The 20,760-nt window shown below is 39.0% G+C and overlaps 1 protein-coding gene and 2 long non-coding RNA genes across 5 annotated transcripts in view; 2 read left to right on the plus strand and 1 right to left on the minus strand.

Moving 5' to 3' along the window:
- Positions 1-824: 824 nt before the first annotated feature.
- The window catches only part of LOC113648606, a 42,913-nt gene continuing 22,977 nt past the window's right edge, over positions 825-20,760 (plus strand). The window contains exons 1-4 of the mRNA XM_047814898.1: positions 825-961; positions 1,208-1,317; positions 3,997-4,186; positions 8,307-8,410. Coding sequence (XP_047670854.1) covers positions 4,000-4,186; positions 8,307-8,410 — 291 coding nt within the window. The 5' untranslated portion in view covers positions 825-961; positions 1,208-1,317; positions 3,997-3,999. The remainder of the gene's footprint in view (positions 962-1,207; positions 1,318-3,996; positions 4,187-8,306; positions 8,411-20,760) is intronic.
- Positions 8,498-14,689, minus strand: LOC113636537. Of its 3 annotated transcripts, XR_007140797.1 has the most exons (5): positions 14,672-14,689; positions 14,294-14,355; positions 13,885-14,062; positions 10,438-10,606; positions 8,498-10,352 (listed from the first exon to the last, which is right to left on the minus strand). It is a non-coding gene; the product is annotated as an uncharacterized LOC113636537 (long non-coding RNA). The 3 variants fall into 3 exon arrangements; XR_007140796.1 differs by lacking the exon at positions 14,672-14,689 and having other exon boundaries at positions 14,294-14,418; XR_007140798.1 differs by lacking the exon at positions 14,672-14,689 and having other exon boundaries at positions 8,498-10,151; positions 14,294-14,359.
- LOC125141505 lies at positions 14,460-15,010 on the plus strand. The gene is made up of 2 exons (XR_007140907.1): positions 14,460-14,600; positions 14,717-15,010. It is a non-coding gene; the product is annotated as an uncharacterized LOC125141505 (long non-coding RNA).

Below are 20,760 nucleotides of genomic sequence, written 5' to 3' on the forward strand. Positions count from 1 at the left end.
ATTTACTAGTTCAGTTGCTTCTGCCAGGTTGGGAACCTCAATTTTCTAAGATATGTAGTCTCAGTCAAAACAGACTGTACTGTACATCTGACATTCAAAACAATACAAAGATGAATTTATGATGAATATGTTCCTCACAAGTCCAAATTCTGGTAGACTACTAGCATTTGCCATACACACTAGTAACTTCAGAGATAAATGGTGTTTAATGCACCTTTTGCAGGTGATGACATGAGGCCTGATCAACCTGCTGTACTCACCTTTCCCTGCAAGTGGGAAAACGTATTTTGTTGCACGATGTTCTGGATAATTTGGTCTAATGCGTGTAAAATCCCTGTAATAGCAAAATTTGTGAAGTTCAGGGGGAGAATGTAACTGATGTAAAAAGTGAACTCATTGATTAAAAATGACTCTTGTCTATTTCCTGTATTATTATTGTTTTATTTAAAGATTGGTTTATTAATGTTTTATATCTTCCTACTTTTTACAACAGAATGGTTTAGTGAACTCCACAATATTTTGTCCTTCATTAGTGTTCATAGAATATAACTTTAAAAGTAGCGGAACTTTTCTTTGGGAATTTGTTTGTGGAGGGAATGTTATCGGTGGGACACTTCTGTGGGGCTTCCTCTTGTGCACCATGCGGTCGCCTCAGTCTATGTTGCGTATGAGGCCGATGATGACGCAGCTGTTTTTCGCTCCTCCCCTCAATATATTCTTGTGCTAATGTTTCTTCTCTGAAACACATTTTTGACGCTAAGAGAATGTGATTAACATGATGACAGTTGATTGTGTTAGTTATGTTAAAACTGTATCGGTTAATGTGTTTTTTTAATTATTCAAACCGATATATCGTGTGGTGATCGTGATGCTAACTGTTTAGCATTATATGTACTAGTGTGTAGCAGTGAGGGAGAAGCTGACGCCCCGTGTCTCAGCTGTTTATGTCCTTTTCTTACAGGTATGTTGTTTAATGAGTTGTGTTTCAGAAAGAAAAGAGATTTAGCTCACTGATAATTGATGTATATTGAACAGAGTGTTATAGGAGAAATAAGTGGATTAAATTTATGTTGTCTGTGAAGCACGTGGTGCGGCCTGCACGTGGTACGGTGCCAATATATATTGTCATTTAAATGTCATTAATTAAGCTCTTTACTTTAGTGCATATCGATATCCTCTCTTGTGCTTTATTTATTTCTGTATGTAGTTGAACATGCCATCACTGTGTTTACTGCCCTGCCACTGCTCTTCCCATCTGGCTCTGCAGCGCCCAAGAAACTGGTCCCAATCAGTGAGGCTTTTTTCCACGTTCTCACGGTGAGTTTAACTTCATGATAACTTAGCAGGTCCCTAAGATGCCTACACTCTCAATAAAGTACTTGGGTCTGTTTCCACTATGGTCTGTAAGTCTGCCCATACACATACTGATGGAATCCTTCACAGGCATATGTGCTAGGCAAAAGTTCTTTCTCTATTTGGGCATCGCCGTATCGGGGGCATCTGCTGAGATCCTAATGTTCTTGTGTGGATCATAATATCTGAGTACTGGCTCCTCCGTTATGATGCACTTCAGATCTTGAAAGCATCCCTCCTGCTCGTGAGACCACACCCACTCAGTCTTTTGCTCCAGGAGACATCGAAGATGTGCAGAAGGTGTAGACAGTTGTGGAATAAATTTGGCCAAATATGTGACCGTTCCAAGGAATCTTCTCAGTTTCTCTTTATTTTGTGGCTGTTCCATGTTAACGATTGCTGAGGTCTTTCTTGGGTCTGGCCTGACGCCATCCTCAGACAGTACATCTCCAACAAAAACTGTCTAATGAAATCTAGGACCTGCCTTAGCCGTGCATCATGTTCCTGTCGGCTGGAACCCCACACGATTATATCATCCATCATAGTCTCCAAGCCTGTTAAGTGCTCAAAGATCGTGTGAATTATCTTGTGGTAAACTTCTGGTGCAGACACAATGCCATACGGAAGACTGAGAAACCGATATCTGCCTTCTGGTGTAATGAAGGTGCCCAGTTTCGAGCTTTCCTCCTCAAGCTTCATTTGCCAAAACCCAGATGATGCATCTAGCTTACTGAACCACTTAGCTCCAGCAAACTGAGACCTAATCTCCTCTCTGGTGGGCAGTTTATACTGTTCATGTTTTATGGCCCTGTTGAGATCTCTTGGGTCAAGACAAATCCTTAAAGCTCCATTTTTCTTCAGCACAACGACTAGTGAACTCACCCAGTCTGTTGTTTCATGAATCTTCTTTATAACATTGAGCTTCTCCATGTGAGCCAGCTCCTCTTTACGTTTACCTCGCAGTGCAAATGGAACTTTTCTGCATGCATGTACCACATCCGAGTCCTTCAAACATCTTTGTTCTCCTTCAAAAATGTTGGCTGTACATTTTTCTCCACAATCACCATTTGTGTCTTTAGTACTTTAGTAAAATGCAGCTGCCCGGATTGTTTTCAACCTGCCAAAGTTCTCCATACCCCCCCCGCTGCTGCGATCCCTCCACTGGCTTCCGGTAGCTGCACGCATCCGATTCAAAACACTGATGCTGGCCTACAAAGCCAAAAATGGACCAGCTCCCTCTTACCTCAAAGCCCTCATCATTCCTCGCACTGCACCCCGCAACCTCCGATCTACCAGCACTGCTCGACTGGTCCCACCATCTCTCAGGGTAAGAGGCAAGTATACTACAAGACTCTTCTCTGTTCTGGCACCGAGGTGGTGGAATGAACTTCCCCTAGAGGTCCGGACAGCTGAGTCACTGGCTATTTTCAAGCGGCGGTTGAACACCTACTTATTCAGGAAACACTTCAACTAGCACTTCTTTCCTTATCTTTTGCATTAAAAAAAAAAAAAGCTTTGACACTTTTTCATTGTAACTTTGAACAAATGTTTTAAACTCATGGTATCTTAAGTATGTAACCTAGTGAACCAGCATTAATGTATTCAGTGTTAGAGATTTAAGCACTTATGTACTTCGCTCTGGATAAGGGCGTCTGCCAAATGCTGTAAATGTAGTACGTCTCCTTTGTGTTTCAGAGTCACCAGACATATTCCCTTAACTGGAACATTCTCACCAGTGTATCCTGTCAGGACATTCTACGTCTGTCGCTGAGAAAAAGGCTTAGAAAATAGCATAAAGAAAGGGAAATTCTATAAAACAGCAACAGTGACACCAATTTCAGCCTTTGAACATTATAATTTCATTTATTTTGTTTGTCACATAGAAAAAAAACCTAACCTCATAATGGTGTTTCACATTGTCACTTTTAATAAGTGCCCCAGTTTCTGTACATATGAGACACACTGGTTTAGTGGGAAGTGTGAACAGAAATGAGTCTCACTCGTCTGTTTCTCTCCCTTTCTCCTTCTCACTCGTCTGTTTCTCTCCCTTTCTCCGTCTCACTCGTCTGTTTCTCTCCCTTTCTCCGTCTCACTCGTCTGTTTCTCTTCCTTTCTCCTTCTCACTCGTCTGTCTCTCTCCCTTTCTCCTTCTCACTCGTCTGTTTCTCTCCCTTTCGCCGTCTCACTCGTCTGTTTCTCTCCCTTTCTCCTTCTCACTCGTCTGTTTCTCTCCCTTTCGCCGTCTCACTCGTCTGTTTCTCTCCCTTTCGCCGTCTCACTCGTCTGTTTCTCTCCCTTTCTCCGTCTCACTCGTCTGTCTCTCTCCCTTTCTCCGTCTCACTCGTCTGTCTCTCTCCCTTTCTCCGTCTCACTCGTCTGTCTCTCTCCCTTTCTCCGTCTCACTCGTCACTTGATTGCTCTGTGTGTTTTCACTACCACTACTGTAAAGATACAAAAGCTGCGCCGGTTAAAATAGAAGCGCTTTGTCAAGTTTTAAATCAGAACCTTTTGTTTGGGCTGTAGGTCCTGGTCCGTATTGGGCAGCTTCTGGGTCCGGGTCCGGACCGCGGTCTGTCTGTTAGTGACCTATGGTCTAAAATGTAGGTCATGCTAATGTGGTCATGTGGTGTTTCTCTCTCACAGCGGATGGATATGAACACGCTTGAGACCAGAACCTCCATGGCACAAGTGGTGTTGGGCCTCACAATGTTGGGCGACAACATCGGCCACATCGCCAAGGAGGAGAAGTTTGGCGGCAGTGTCGCAGTCATCAACGTGGCCGCGGTGGTGATTATCCTTGAGGTCCAGTTGCTCCTGTTCCTTGGCTTCATGTGTGAGTATTGCAGCATTATTGCTTTTTCAGCCATAAAGGTGTATATATAGGAACCTACAAGCTTTCCAGAGATGTTCTGGCTGTTAATGTTTTCAGAAGGAACATCTGATTAATGGACTTGCTTTCTTTCTTTTTTCTTATCCCCTATCGGCACTTACAGATCTGAACAATGGAAGTCAGATGCAGCGACACACCGCACGCATTTTATTTGAGAGATTTTTGATTTTCTTTTGTTGGTTTTATTTTTGTTGTAAAAAGATTTTTTTGTTAGTTTTTTTATGATTATTGTTTGTTTTTAAGGTTAAACAGCTGTTCAGTCTGATTAATTCACAGACTCTTGTCTTAATTGTTCATTGTTTACTTTTTTGTTTAAGTTCAAATTACTAATTAAATTTAACAATTTTTTTATTTTGTACGGTGACTTTGAGTGTTCAGAAGGAACATCTGATTTATGGACTTTCTTTTTCTTATTTTGGTTAAAATTAAAAAATATTTTGTTATTGTTCGTTTTTTTTTGTTTTTTTAAATAAAAAGTTTACCAATACATCAGTCTTCTTCCTCTCACTGTTACTTATGTTTTATTTATTTTTTTGGTTTGTATATTAAGTATTGCTCTGCATGTTTTAATTAAAGTTTATTGTTCTGTATGTGATGCAACAAGGTTTTGAGTTATGAGTTGTGTTAATTGTTTAATTCTGTTTTAACTATTAAATTCGAATTAATAAAAATATTTAAAAAAGTTTGAGTTAAATTGTGAATCTCTTAGAAATTGTAGTTCCAGCCTGAAGAAACATTGCACTATGTGCTAGTCATTTATACACCTGACTTTTGAACACGTCCCTGTCAACATCTGTCACGTGTACAACAACATGTTCATGTGATGCAACAAGTTCTCACTCAGATTACTGAGAAGAAATGTTTACCTTCAGTAACTCCTCCTGGTGACTCAGTCTTCATCTTGTTCTCCTCCTCCAGCTGAGTGATGATCTCCTGATGCATCTGCTGTTTCTCCTCACCTTCAGACAGATTGACCTGAGGGAACAACACATACATTTACACACTTTTAAATACTGACTCATTACTCAGGAGAACAGCAGTCGTAGTTTAGTGAGAAGAAATGTTTCCCTTCAGTAACTCCTTCTGGTCAATCACAGTCCTCTTCCTCTCATTGTTCTCTTCCTCCAGGTGAGTGATGGACTCACTGTTCTCAGCCTGGAGGATACTGTGAGCCTCCTGCTCTCGCTCGTACTCCTAAAACACACGTGTGGGTCAAACTCAGATGCTTTCACATGTTCACACTCCTAAGGATAGCTTAAAAATAGGAGGAAACAAGTGCGCACACACACACACATATACACACATATGTATACACACATACTGTATACACACACATGCATAGACACACACATATACACACACAAGCACACACACACACATACTGTATACACACACATGCATAGACACACACATATACACACACAAGCACACACACACACATACGTATACACACACACATACGCGCACACACAAACGCATACACACACACACATACACAAACACACACACACACACCATACACACACTCATATACATACACACACACATACACCATACACGCACACACATACACACACATAAGCACGCACACAAATACGCACACACATACACACACACACGGGTCACAAAAGTAGCCATGTAGAAATGAGAAGAAATGTTGTAACTCCTCCTCATGTGCCAGAGTCTTCATCATCTCCTCCTTCTCTTCTTGGAGGATTCTGTGAGCCTCTCGCTCTCACCCTCCTAAAACACACACATGGGGCAAGAACTTGAGGGCAAATGACACAAAAAGGAGACATTTAATGTATTGTTTTTTGTTTTGTGTGTGTGTGTAAGTGTGTGTGTGTGTGTGTGTGTATATGTGTGTGTGTAAGTAAGTGTGTGTGTGTGTGTGTGTGTATATGTGTGTGTGTGTGTATACGTGTGTGTACAAGAGTCATGTATAAATCTGTGTTGTTTTTTTAACATTCAACAGCACACAAACCATATCCTTAGCAGAAATAACGACAAGGTTCCATGTTTTTTGGCTTAGTCTATTGTGAACTGAAGTAGGATCATCCCTGAGTACAGGACATAAAATAGCGCCGACTAGTGTGCAGTCTGTAATTGACCATTGTGTAAATGAGCAGATGGAAATAATAAGTGGATTATTGTAAACATACAATAGCAGCAGTTGATGGCAACATTTTAATAGAGATGTGATTTGAATAGAACAATTCTATACAGAAGACTCACTAGCCATCTACTGGTTAAAGTCTAGTAATGAACATGAAGGCTTTAAGAGTGTATAATCAAATGTGACAGGATGTGCTATTACTACATTCCTACTAGTACAGTTGTATCACACATATTGTAAAAGGCCATGATCTCGTTTTATAAAAACAACTAGAAAAAGAATGACGGATCTATTTTCATCCATTCTTACCTTTGTAATGTTAGATCAGTCAGACATGTTTACAGATTAGTGACACAGATTTATGTATAAAGCAAACTATGTCTATAGAATTAGTAATCAATGCACATTACCTCTTTAAATATCAGCAATAATTGTTGATTCTGTGTGGAAGCAAAATGTCAATATTCTCCTATATGTTCATTGTCTTATAGACAGCTTATAGAATTATCATTTTATAGATATTTTCCCTTTCCTACTCATATAAACTCAAATGTTATCCATCAAATTGTTCATTTGAATTCAAAGCTTCAAAATATTAGATTTTTATTCAGACAAAACAACAACTGAAGAGAATCTTTAGCAATAGTCTTACCTGATGTAACAAGGACCATTATAAATAATTCCTGCTAATTGCTGTCAGTCTTGGATGAATGTTGATTTGAACACAAGACGAATAACATTGTTATATCCAGAAAAAAGCCTAATCACCACATTAATATTACTATATATTTATTAATGAGTTGTCTACGTTCATAGTTCTCTTCATGCACTTTTACCCTTGTATAATACAGGACAGGTCAGCATTCAGAAGACTCCAGTTGGGAAACGTCACGTCCGTAAAGCCAATAATAGTCTGTGAAATTGTCTTTATGTGCAAATATAACGTAGTTATACACCGAGTCCACATATTATGTACAATATGAAGGTTTTAATCCCTTGTACACTATAACTGTACTCTAACCTGCTGTGACACGCTGCTCTGACCAAAAAGATATTACACCTGAAGTCATTTATACTGACGTACGTGTCCCTCAGTGACACTTGTTTTGGGATTGTGTAGAAAACCTTCCACACTATTATTACCTAACTGGGTTAGTATTGAAAACACAAGATCAACTATCAGAGTCGGTCTTACCTTGAACGCAGGTGACCTTCCAAGTCCCTCGATCCTCTTCAAGTTCTTCTACCTAATCTATTGTTTGTATCTTTAGATGAAGGAGTCAGACTTAGACCTTCTTGTCTTTTCAGGATCCTCACAATGGGAGGCCTTGTTTTTATTAAACGCAGTGTAATACAGATAAATGTGTGTAATATATGTAAAGTCAAATTACAAATAGAATCTGCTTCAAATAAACAAACAATTCTACTGTAAGTAGAAGAAAATAAAATAAACCAAGAAACAGTCTCCAAGTTAAAAACCAAAAGTTATGTGTCACATACACGTACATACAGGGTACGACATGCAGTGACATGCTTTTTACATCTGTCTGGTATATAAGCATAAAAAAAGGAACACAATTTAGGATAAAAAAATAAACCAAAAGGGGATAAATAAATAAAAAAGTATCAACTGTATAAAAAACTATATAAAATATGAAAATATAGGTGAAAATAATGTATATAGATAAATATATAAATATATAACATCGGCCACATTGCTAGGGAGGGAAAGTGTGGCCACAGTGTGGCAGTCATCACCCTGGCTGCTTTAGCAATTGCTCTGGAGGTCGTCATGATCATCTTCCTTGGCTTCATGGGTGAGTATTGCAGCATTATTGCTTTTTCAGCCATAAAGGTGTGTATATATAGAAACCTACAAGCTTTCCAGATATGTTCTGTCTGTTAATGTTTTCAGAAGGAACTTTTTTATTTCTTATCTTTTATCAGTGTGGAAAACACCAAGAAGCCAAGGGAGGGTTAAAATGATGAACTGGGCCTTCTTGGGCTGCATCACTGCCCACATGCTCTTAAGGGTGATCATCGCCGCCCTGGTCAGTGCACAACATTGTCAGGTTCAATATGAGAAGAATAGCAACACGTGTTTGGTTATATGTTATAAATGAGTTAATGTCCTTAGCCATGGTTTAAATCAGACTTTATACATACAGATACAAATATGAATATGTGGAGCAGTAAACAGCTACAGATTCAGGTACCAACACAGACATAAATGAAGACATGAGACACAGAAGACATGTTTGTCAGATTTACCAACACAAAAAGGACAGATGACAATGTGTTCCAGTCAGTTGTGTTCCAGTCTTTAAATAAGCTTCAGACTTTTTCAAGGTCAATTATTTCTTTGTCCTTTTTGATTTGGCAGATTTTCCGTGTGCAACAATGAACAATTTAACTATTAAAACTATTAAAATAAACAGAACACAAACATGTCTTCTGTGTCTCATGTCTTCATTCATTATTATTTAATAATAATAATAATTATGTGGTGTAGAACAGAATGACGGACTGAGGCTGGAATTCTACGGCGTGTTTCAGATCGGTTCTTCTGTCACAAAGATTTTAGCCAATGAGTGTGTAGGAGGAGCAGGAGGAAGAGGGAAATGACCAATAACACACGTTTAATTTGTGCGTAATTATAATGTCAGCTTATAAATAGAGCAGCCGCTAGGTGGGTGTTACTCATTCTCTTACAGTTCACAATGACATCCCCTCGCCCAATTAGTCCGGTTCGGCGTAGAAGGGTGGTCTCCGACCAAACTGGGCAGCCGCTTCCACCCGTCTGCAACTGCCGGGAAACGGTAAGGGGAGCACTCGAGGAGTTGCTTCCCAATGCGGTGAAGCAGGCGGTGGATGCGGCACAGCCGGCAGCGATGCATCAGCAAGTGCAACAGCCAGATAAAGTAAGTCCGTCTTTATTTGTGCAGAAGTATAGAAATTTCTATGTAATTTATATATTTTCTATTAGTTTTATTTTTATCAGCAAGGACTTGAGAATTGGTGTAATGTGCTCATTTTGCCTGACCCCAGTCAGGATCCTAGCAGCTGAATTTTGCACACATTGCAGTTTATTAAGTGTGGATTTAGTCACAGCGGGAGAACACAAAAGTCTTAATAAGCCTTTCAGTCACTGAGTGAGATAACATAGGGTGAAGTCTAGCAATATTTCTGAGATGAAATAATGAGTTCTTTACAATGTGCCGAACGTGAGGGTCAAAAGACAAACTTGAATCCAAGATTACTACTAGATTTTTTCATTGGGTTTGTACTTCCAGAACAGAGCCGTCTACGTTTAGAAACAGTGAACCAGCTTTGTGAAGCTGGTGAGGGACGACCAATAAGCAAGACAAGCTCTGTCTTATCAGCGTTGAGGCACAAACAATTTTGAGACACCCACATTTTTATCTCAGCAATACAGCGTGTTAAAAATGGTTGTGGTCTGCATAAAAGTGCTAATTAAGCCCAAGTGATCTTTAAAGCAATCCAAGTAGAAATATGTACATGCTAAAAAGTAAGGGGCCTAAGATGGAACCCTGAGGAACACCCGTACAGACAAAACCAGTCACCAGTCAATGCTGCTGGCACAACACCAGTATGCAGGGAATCATTTACAATACTGAGAACAGCAGGGCACAATGAATACAAACAGGATTTAAACAAGCTTGTAGGGAGGGGAACAAGTAAGTAAGTGGTAACTTTCATACGTGATTCCTCCCTAGTGAGCAGCTCAGTGTCCATTTGTGTGAAAAGGTAGAGAAGGATGTGCCAGACAAACTAGGTGAGCAAAATGTGGAGGATGGAACAGGTACAGCATCAATAAGTTTGTTAACATTGTAAACATAACAGAATTGATCGTATTAACACCTTAGTAAATGTTTTATCATATAAGATCACAGCACTTTATCTAATAATACAGTGGTGTGGGACGGACTTATGTGGTTTAATTAGTTAATCCTGAATGGAGGAGGGCTGAGACTGAAACACAGTGATGGGGAACACATATCAGACATTGACTTTACAATGGGGAGTAAAAAGATGGATCAGGCTGAATAACACTCACCAGGTGTGGTGGTGGTGGTGGGCGAATGGGGCATGAGATGATGGTATGCCCCGATGCTCCACAGTATAGACACGATCCTAGAGTAAGTCTTCCATGACGCTCTGACAGTGAGACACCAGTAGGATCCACCTGCATGGGTTCTGGTTCTGGAAGAGCGGACTCTGGTCGGCTGAAAGAAAAGGGTGGAGAATTATCCATAGATAGCAGGGGCGCTTCTAGGGTTTCATCTTTAGCCCTCAGTGACAATTTAAAACAAGAAGAGTTTTATATTATATGACTACATAGTAAGCCAAAAGTTATGCTATTGTTTAAAATGACAAAAGTGGACACCAAAATTTTATGCATGATGTAATGATGCCAGTCTTGAATCAGATCAGTTCATGTGTGTGTGCATTCTCTACAAACAGTGTGTCCAATGAATGCAGTCATTAATAAACTAATATTCACAAAGACCAAATCAATAAATGTTAGTTTTATTTAGTATTGACACAAAACACAACCTAGTAAACAATTTGTAAAATTTATAACATTTATCACATTTATAAAACACCTTCTATAACCGTCTTTGTGGCTTTCTGCCGATTAACGTTATAGATAAACGCCTCCAGCTCTGACTGACTCTGTGCTTCTCAGGTCAGATAAAGCAGACAGCCGATGACACACTTTTGAAATAAAATCACCATAAATAGTCATGAATACGATTTCTAGTTTTTTTTGGTTCATTCCAAAGGTCAGACATGTATTTATCATTAAGTCCAGAGAACATTTAAGGTTTTGATATGAAGATAATCTACTTTTTCACGATATAACACATAGTGCTAATAGGTGTAAGTTTATTACTTACATTCTTCCACTTGAGTAAACTTCAAATGAACAATCACTACTTACCTTATAGCCTACTGCATGCTACACTGCTACAATGGTGTGTGTGTGTGTGTGTGTATATACACACACACACACACACATATATATATTACCTTACAGCCTACTGCATGCTACACTGCTACAATGGTGTGTGTGTGTGTGTATATACACACACATGTACACATATATATATTACCTTACAGCCTACTGCATGCTACACTGCTACAATGGTGTGACTATACATGTTAAACATTTAAACTGTATTGGTTTATTAAATATGATACACAAAGCAATTTGCAGGTGGAACAAATCACAAATTCAAGAGGAACATAATGTGAAAGTTAGATAGTTGAGGTGCCAAAGACTGTTCAATATTTATTTTTTCCTGCAATATTTTTGCCACATTAAATAAGTGTGTAATAAAGTCACATAAACAAACAAAAAAACAGTTTGACGAGAGATACGAAACAGGTGGAATGTGAAGGCGTTTAGAGAGAAAGAGAAAGGTCATGGATGATTAAACATTTCTGATCCTCAATACAGTGAAAAGAAGCACTTCAGCTGAATGAGTAAGGCTGCTTTCATTTATTCACACGGAAAACACTACAATCTATCGCCATTTCCTTCACAGCGACCACAAAAATCCTTAAAGGCCACTCAAACTGAAAGCATAACGAATCCACTTGTGCTCACAGACTCTAAACAAAGCAAATGAAGGATCTGAATTCTGCACTCGGCGCGAGTCGTCTGAACTGACAAAGACATTGTTCAGCCGTGTGTTTGTGTGCTGCAGTGTAATGGCGAGGACACAGTGCTTCTTTCAGTGGCTGGAGCTCAGGCACACGAGAAGAGTTACCACTCATCCATCCACTCGTCTACATGGCGATATGTGGAAAAACAGCCTCGGGTGTTTGCTGCAGGTCTGGAAACCACACGCTGTTCCACACTGAAAAGTCTGGGTTTGGCACATCCTGGCATGGTAAAGCTTACCAGAAATGTTATTATTCAGATTCTGACAGGATTGTGACAAAGTGCCAAATGCGTGGAAAAGTCTCAAACTATCCAGGACGAAGGTTATAAATCCATTATTTACACAAATTATATTATCATAACTTCACCGACTTTTTCCCAGTTTAATGTTTCTGTAGAATCATTCGGCGGTGCATTAATTAAGAGAAAGTTAGACGTACCGGTACTTTGAGGCTGAACTTGTGTGTTACACTGCCAACCTAACTGTGACATACTTCCAGGTCTATCAGCTGAGTTAACCATTAAAACTGTGTTTAGTGTCCCTGCAACTTGTCCATGACTGACGTCTCTGTTTATCACTTGGGAATCTACAAACAGATGCAGATTCTGATTATTATATTTAATACCATGTCAGCAATCAAAAGCTATTTTTCTAAAATTCTATTACAAAAATACAAATACCATATAAATACAATAAAAACAAAAATATAAACAGCAAGTCACATTATACAATATTTTCATTTTAACTAACATACGATAAAAAAAAAATCCAAACCATTTTCAGACATAATGTCATTAAATCTGTCCTTAAGTGAATAACTTGATAAAAGTTCTGCTTGTGTTAAGTCCAGGACAATCTAATAAACTATGTTAGACAGATAAGGGAATCTTACAGAACATACAGAAAGTCTTTTCACCTTTAAGCACAAAAGCATGGGTCAGTTTTTAATGTCCTTATTAAGAGCTTCAGAACCTACAAACATTGTCTGTTTCCCTAAATGTCACAAACTAATGGGTAACTAACATGGATTAGCTGTGGTCATTAACCAAGGACTAAAACAAACCAACGGAACACGAAATATAATTTCCTACCATTCAACACCATAAAACACGTTCTCACGTGTGTAATGTAATCCCTTCTGTCTGGGTTTTAGATTTCTTTCGTTTTAACAACCAAACGCAGCTCAGAAGTCCGGCATCGTCCACGTGTTTAAGGTAAAGGAGCACCGTACAAAGATGGCGGCGGTTTTGACGCATTTTTAGGACCCCAAGGCGACATCTAGTGTGTAGATATCTATGTAGTGTGTAGATATCTATGTAGTGTGTAGATATCTATGTAGTGTGTAGATATCTATGTAGTGTGTAGATATCTATGTAGTGTGTAGATATCTATGTGGTGTGTAGATATCTATGTAGTGTGTAGATATCTATGTAGTGTGTAGATATCTATGTAGTGTGTAGATATCTATGTAGTGTGTAGATATCTATGTAGTGTGTAGATATCTATGTAGTGTGTAGATATCTATGACCGAACATTAGCCACATGCTAAAAGTAGCGACTCTACAGCGCAAGTGTTCATGGGATATGTAGTTTTCACACACTGTAGATATCTATGGCTGCTTACCGAACATTAGCCACATGCTAACAGTAGCCCGTCTACAAAGCATCATGGGATATGTAGTTTTCACACAGTGTAGATATCTATGGCTGCTTACCGAACATTAGCCACATGCTAACAGTAGCCCGTCTACAAAGCATCATGGGATATGTAGTTTCCACACAGTGTAGATATCTTTGCACCCTTACGAGCTGAAATAAAATAAACAAATCACCTGAACGGCTTCCCAGGCGGCTGGAACACCAAATTCCCTCCTCTGAAGCTGTAGATCTTTCTGTAGTCCCTCCTCTACCGAACCGATCCTTTATCGCCATAGCAACGATACTCCAAAGCCCGTCCGAGGTAAGTCCCAACTGGTCCATGAATTCCTCCCAGTCACATCGTTAACTAAACTAAAGTGTAGGAAAGCAGTCAGATAGTCAGGAGGATTAGCGTAGCTTCGGCTGTCTGTGCAGCAGACTCAGAAGAAACAAGTCGTAAACTTTACTCTTGTACACATTATATACACAAATAAAAGTAGTAATAACACTCGGTCAGACAAATACAGACGCTTTAACACACTTTGTCAGTGGTTATTTACTCTATATATTAGCCTTAAAACTCGCAGGAGACAAACAACAAACCTCTCACACCGATCTGCAGCTCTAAACTCCACCCCTTCATCCAATCATAATTCTCAGTATACCTGCAGAGGCGGGAATAAGAAGGACAAGGGCCAATCAGAAAGAAATGAACTAACCTGCTGGGCAAAGCCACGTTTTTAGACAGTGTATTACTAACAAACTCTTAAAGGGGACGTGCACAATTATTTTATCACAAAGACACAGTTATGATATTATATGAACCACAAACAATCATAAATGCCCCATTACATGAAAATAAAAGAAATGATACTTAATATAACCCCAGCTGGGCTACACTAATGTTTCGGTAAATATATAACGTTTGTTTTGAAACAGTTTTTGAAAGTGGTGTTTACTGAATTAGTTTAGTTTCTCTACCTCTCATGCTGTATATCTGTTGTTTTTTTTTCTTCCCCCATTAAGGGAATTGTGCGAGTTCCTGTACCGTGTCAGTACGCCCACAAACTGGCCTTCCTGGTCGGTCAGAGCATCCACAAAGAGCCCAACGTCAACCTGGACGACTTGCTTTACTATTTGTAAAAGGTGTTCTGTGTTGATCAAGAGAAGAATTCTTAAGAATTTATTTGCAATTTGCAAAATTTGTTGTAGGTTAAAAGTAAAATGCAGTCTTCGAGACTGAAGCTTGTTTGTTTCAAGAACAATTTTGCGTTCCTAACTTGTTTTTTCTTGTACTAAAATAAAAGCCCTTTGCCTGTTGATTGCCTGAACATGCCCACTCTTTGCACTTTTGTGGTCGTTGAGGTGCCATTACTTAAAACATAAAACTGATCATATAAAATACTTCTAGATAATTGCCTCCAACATTTATTCTGCAGTTCTTAATTATTTAAGACTATTTAGTGGTGAATAAAAACATTTTGTTTCTGGTTGTTTTATTGCATGTCCAGTTGATGGTGTTCTCTCACAGCTTTTAGGATGGTATGAGTTTTAGATGGAGCTGCTGTAATAAACTTTGTCTAATAAAGTAACCAGAAAGTTTACAATGACAAAGTGAAATGAGGACCACAGATTCAGTTTCAGTGTTCTGTTAAAAATATAACGCAACAAATGCTCAATTATTCACATAAATGTGTGATAAAATTATTAATAAACTATATACTGACTGCCCCATTATACCTCTGGGAACCCCTTTAACTAATACTCCTAGCACTCAAGTTGCACTCTATTTGTAAAGAGGATATGAATAGTACGGAAGCTTATTGCATTCATTCATTCATTCATTCATTTTCTACCGCTTTATCCGAACTACCTCGGGTCACGGGGAGCCTGTGCCTATCTCAGGCGTCATCGGGCATCGAGGCAGGATACACCCTGGACGGAGTGCCAACCCATTGCAGGGCACACACACACACTCTCATTCACTCACGCAATCACACACTACGGACAATTTTTCCAGAGATGCCAATCAACCTACCATGCATGTCTTTGGACCGGGGGAGGAAACCGGAGTACCCGGAGGAAACCCCCGAGGCACGGGGAGAACATGCAAACTCCGCACACACAAGGCGGAGGCGGGAATCGAACCCCAACCCTGGAGGTGTGAGGCGAACGTGCTACCCACTAAGCCACCGTGCCCCCTTCTTACTGCATTCACTCAAGGTAAAAAAATTCTACTTTATTTTTATGAATTAATGAGTTAATTATCTCAGAATTATGAGAATAATCTTCATGAAAAAGTTATTTTGCTCTGTTTTTCTGAATTAATGAGATCCCTTAAACTTAAAATGTGGGACATGTTTACTATCATCCAATCCACCTAAAATAGAGCTCCTGGCAAGATTTTGAGGGATCTCATTAATTCAGAAAAACACAATTCATTTTTCTTTTTTTTATGAAAAATGATCTCATAATTCTGAGATAATTAAGTCGTTAATTCAGAAAAACAGAGTAGATTTTTTTCCTCAAGTGAATGCAATACGCTTCTGTAGAATCGGCTCCTTCAGAGACGGAAGACAAAGAACGCTCCTGGCCCAGACGGGGTCTCTCCATCCTGTCTCAAAGCATGTTCTGACCAACTGGCTCCTATCTTCACCCATATCGTTAACAGATCCATTTATCTTTCTATGCCAATTAAGGAAGTTCGGTCTGCCACAGGAGCTGTTGATGCAGTTCTACACTGCAGTCATTGAATCTGTCCTGTGCAAATACATCCATAACCATCTGGTTTGGAGCAGCAATTAAAAAGGACAGAAACAAACTGCAAAATACACTGTAAAAATAGCAGAAAAAATAATTGGTGCCCCCCTGCCCACTCCCCAGGACTTGTATAAGAACCAGAATCCGGGTAGTAAAAATCACTACTGACCCTTAGCACCCTGGACACAACCTCTTTCAGCTCTTTCCTTCTCTCAGACACTACAGAGCTTTGCTTACTGCCAGACACAGGAACAGTTTCTTTCCCCAGGCCCCTTATCACCCTGATTAATAACCCACCATACTAATATTCCCTGCTTCATATCTATAATTACTGCATTATCAGAGCTGTCAGTCATCACACCATCCGTATATGTTACACACACTACTGCTGCTGTATATTGTACAAAAGCATATTACACAATATTGTTATTAGCACTACCATGCACTTCTCACACTTTATACACATAACTGATCAGTCATGTATTCTATATTCATATTTAATACTCATTCTGTCTATATCGTATGACATCGTCTACATCGTCTTGTACAGTTTGTATAGTATAGTGTTATTTATGTCTGTACTTTTAGAGAGTCACAAACAGCTGGAACCAAGTTCCTCGTGTGTCAACACACTTGGCCAATAAACCTGATTCTGAGTCCAATAATTAGACAACAATGACTTTTTCTTAATGTATAATTTACATAAAAGAAAAACAATAACAAGTGGAATTCTGGGAAAATTACTATAAACTAGTTTTATTGTCATTAAAATGTATCAAGTATTTTTTCATAATTGCCTAATGAATTGCTTTATTTCTGTCATTTAACCAACGTGTTAATTTACCAATAAATGCGAGAAAATTAAATAAATCCATTATCAATTAATTGAAATAAATTCACAAAAGAGAAAAAAGCAGCAATGAATGTGTGTTTTTATTTATGCTTATTTTAGATTAAAAGCCAAAGTTATTAGAGAGATAGAGAGATAATATGGATATAAATAATATTAATAGATTAATTATTTTTTATAATTTAATAATACGACTACAGACTTGAACAAAACTTATTTGTGGTTCTTTCATTTATTTATCTATTTATTTATCCATCCATCCCCACCCCACCCCACGCGCGCGCTCATTCCACCTTGGTCTCGAGAGCAGTGGTGTTTGTGCGCGCGCTCTCACTCTGACAGGAATTGTCAGTGAGGCGGCTGCTGTTCTCTCCGTTACTTTACAACACTTTTTATCGGCTCATTTTCCTAATAACTGCCGTCAAATAACATTTATTTTATTGTTTATTTTACTTACAACCCGCTTGTTGATGTGTGACTCGGAGTTGGCATAGAAACGGACCGGTACATCTTATTAGCAGGAAGCTAATCAACTTTTGTTTATTTGTTCACTTATTTTGGAAAATGAGGGACCGTCTGTGTCCAAGGGAATCCCCAGGACTCAGCTGGCCTTCCTTATCAGCTTGTCCAGTCTCTTCCTGTCTGTAGTAGAGATGCTGCTGCACCAGCAGACTAATCCATAGATGATGGCTGAGGCAAAAAAGGTCTTCACTAGGGCTCCCTGCACTCCAAAAGACCTTACTCTCTTCAACTGAAAGAGTTTGCTCTGCTCTATATTAGAAATGGCATCTGTATTGTCTGTTCTTTACAATTTACTGTTCAGATGAACACCCAGGCATTCATGAGAGTCCAGAGAGTGCTTTTGTGAGAGTGTGTTTGTCTCTGCAGAAATCCACCACCAGTTCTTTGGTGTTCCCTGCATTTACCAAGGTGACGAAGGCTGGGCCTGCAGTCTTCCTCACCTTGATCTTCCTGAGCAGGGGGGGGGGGAATTGGTAGCGTGGATAGTTTGGATGTGTTGTTGATCTGAGAGCAGTGCAGAGAGAGGTAGAACTATGCAGCTTGCTGTGGAAGCAGAGAAGGGGGACTGGATGGGGGTAGGTGTGGGTAGCTGATCAAATCAGTTAAAGAATATATTCAGATCATTCACCCACTTCAGGTCACCCTCAGCCTGAAAGCTGGGCTCCTTATGACCAGGTTGTTTTTTACAGATCAGTGGGTGAATTAATGATGAGGTTCTTTTTAGTCCTCTCCTGCCTTGAAGCCATCAATTAGCTTCATTTTCACTTTATTAGAGGAGCTCATGAGTGTTAGCACCAGGATTGAAGGATTTATTACTCGGTAATTGTTATACCTGGTGGCAGTGGTGACATAATGAGGCATAACAGGATGTTAATGAAATGTATAATCTCTCAACTGTGCTTGAGGGAACTTTATAATCACTGGAAGTTTACAGATGAGCCAAGACTGAACTCACAAACAAAACCTGACACTAACTGTACAGACAGACTGCGCTACCTTACCTGGTTAATTCAATTAAATTTTATGTGTTAGATGTTGTCACAAAGCAGCTTTATCGAAATCTATAAATCCATGATATACATGTTAAATAAATAAACAAACAAACAAATAAATAAAAAATAAGTAAGTCAGGGGTGTCAATGGTGAGGAAAACTCCCTGAGTGAAGAAACCTTGAGAAGAACCAAACTGAAAAAAGAACCCAGTTCACCAAACACTCCAGTTCTGCTCCGTTACCTAAGAAAAACTATTCATAAAAAGCTTAGATGTCTCACTGTTCTGTCCTTCAGTCACTGTACACAACCTTGGGGTAACCATACACAAGTAATTGTCCTTCTAATGTTTCGTTGGTGGAGATTTCAGAGCAGTTTGTATATATTGCCATAATATATATATATATATATATATATATATATATATATATATATATATATATATATATATATATATATATATATAGAGAGAGAGAGAGAGAGAGAGAGAGATAAAATACATTGGCTTGACTACACCAATGTATTTTCAGTCCCCAAATAAAATTAGAATTTTAAGGGGAAATAAAGTGTGGAAATGCAGAAATCCAATAAATATAAAGGAGTACCAGCATGCAGAGGTTTCTAAGACTCAGTATGTCAGGACTTTGGCCATGTGCGTTTGTTGGTTTTGTGTCACGTGTCTGTCCCGTCCTTGTCTCTTCCTCCCCGTCTCTGCACACCTGTTCCTCATGTGTCTAATTGTGATTAGTATTTAGTCGAGCCTCTGTTGTTGTCTCCTGTTGTGATGTTGTCCTGTGTCTTGTCTTGGTTTCTGTTTTGTGCTTTTTATTTAATAAATCCTGTTTTATTTTAACGCTATTTGGGTCTGTTTTACCCCCACGTCACTGACTCAGTATTGGGTCCTTTATTATTTAACATACTGTATGTAAAGAACATTACAATAAATATAATATCACTTTTCATCTTTCAGAGAGTGCTTACAGGAAAGGAAATGATATAGTTATTATTGTTCTTCTTCTTCTTCTTCTTCTTCTTCTTCTTCTTCTTCTTCTTATTATTATTATTATTATTATTATTATTATTATTATTATTATTTAAAATAACTGGAATATTCAAATTCGTTATTTCTGCTAAGGATATGGTTTGTGTGCTGTGTTGAATGTTAAAAAAACAACACAGATTTATACATGACTCTTGTACACACACACGTACACACACGTATACACACACACACAACAAAAAATAATACATTAAATGTCTCCTTTTTGTGTCATTTGCCCTCAACTTCTTGCCCCATGTGTGTGTTTTAGGAGGGTGAGAGCGAGAGGCTCACAGAATCCTCCAAGAAAAGAAGGAGGAGATGATGAAGACTCTGGCAAATGAAGAGGAGTTACAACATTTCTTCTCAAAATTACATGGCTACTTTTGTGACCCATGTGTGTGTGTATGTGTGTGCATTTGTGTGCGTGCTTATGTGTGTGTATACGAGTGTGTGTATGTGTATGCGTTTGTGTGTGTCTATACGTATGTGTGTGTGTGCTTGTGTATGTGTGTATATGTGTGTCTATATGTGTATGCGTGTGGTGTGTGTGTATATGTGTATACGTATGTGTGTGTGCTTGTGTATGTGTATATGTGTCTGTGTGTGTATGCGTGTGTGTGTATACAGTATGTGTGTGTATACGTGTGTATGTGTGTATATGTGTGTATGTACTTGTTTCCTCCTATTTTTAAGCTATCCTTAGGAGTGTGAACATGTGAAAGCATCTGAGTTTGACCCACACGTGTGTTTTAGGAGTACGAGCGAGAGCAGGAGGCTCACAGTATCCTCCAGGCTGAGAACAGTGAGTCCATCACTCACCTGGAGGAAGAGAACAATGAGAGGAAGAGGACTGTGATTGACCAGAAGGAGTTACTGAAGGTAAACATTTCTTCTCACTAAACTACG

The sequence above is a fragment of the Tachysurus fulvidraco genome, chromosome 1 (genome assembly GCF_022655615.1).
Source record: "Tachysurus fulvidraco isolate hzauxx_2018 chromosome 1, HZAU_PFXX_2.0, whole genome shotgun sequence".
In the NCBI taxonomy this organism is placed as follows: Eukaryota; Metazoa; Chordata; class Actinopteri; order Siluriformes; family Bagridae; genus Tachysurus; species Tachysurus fulvidraco.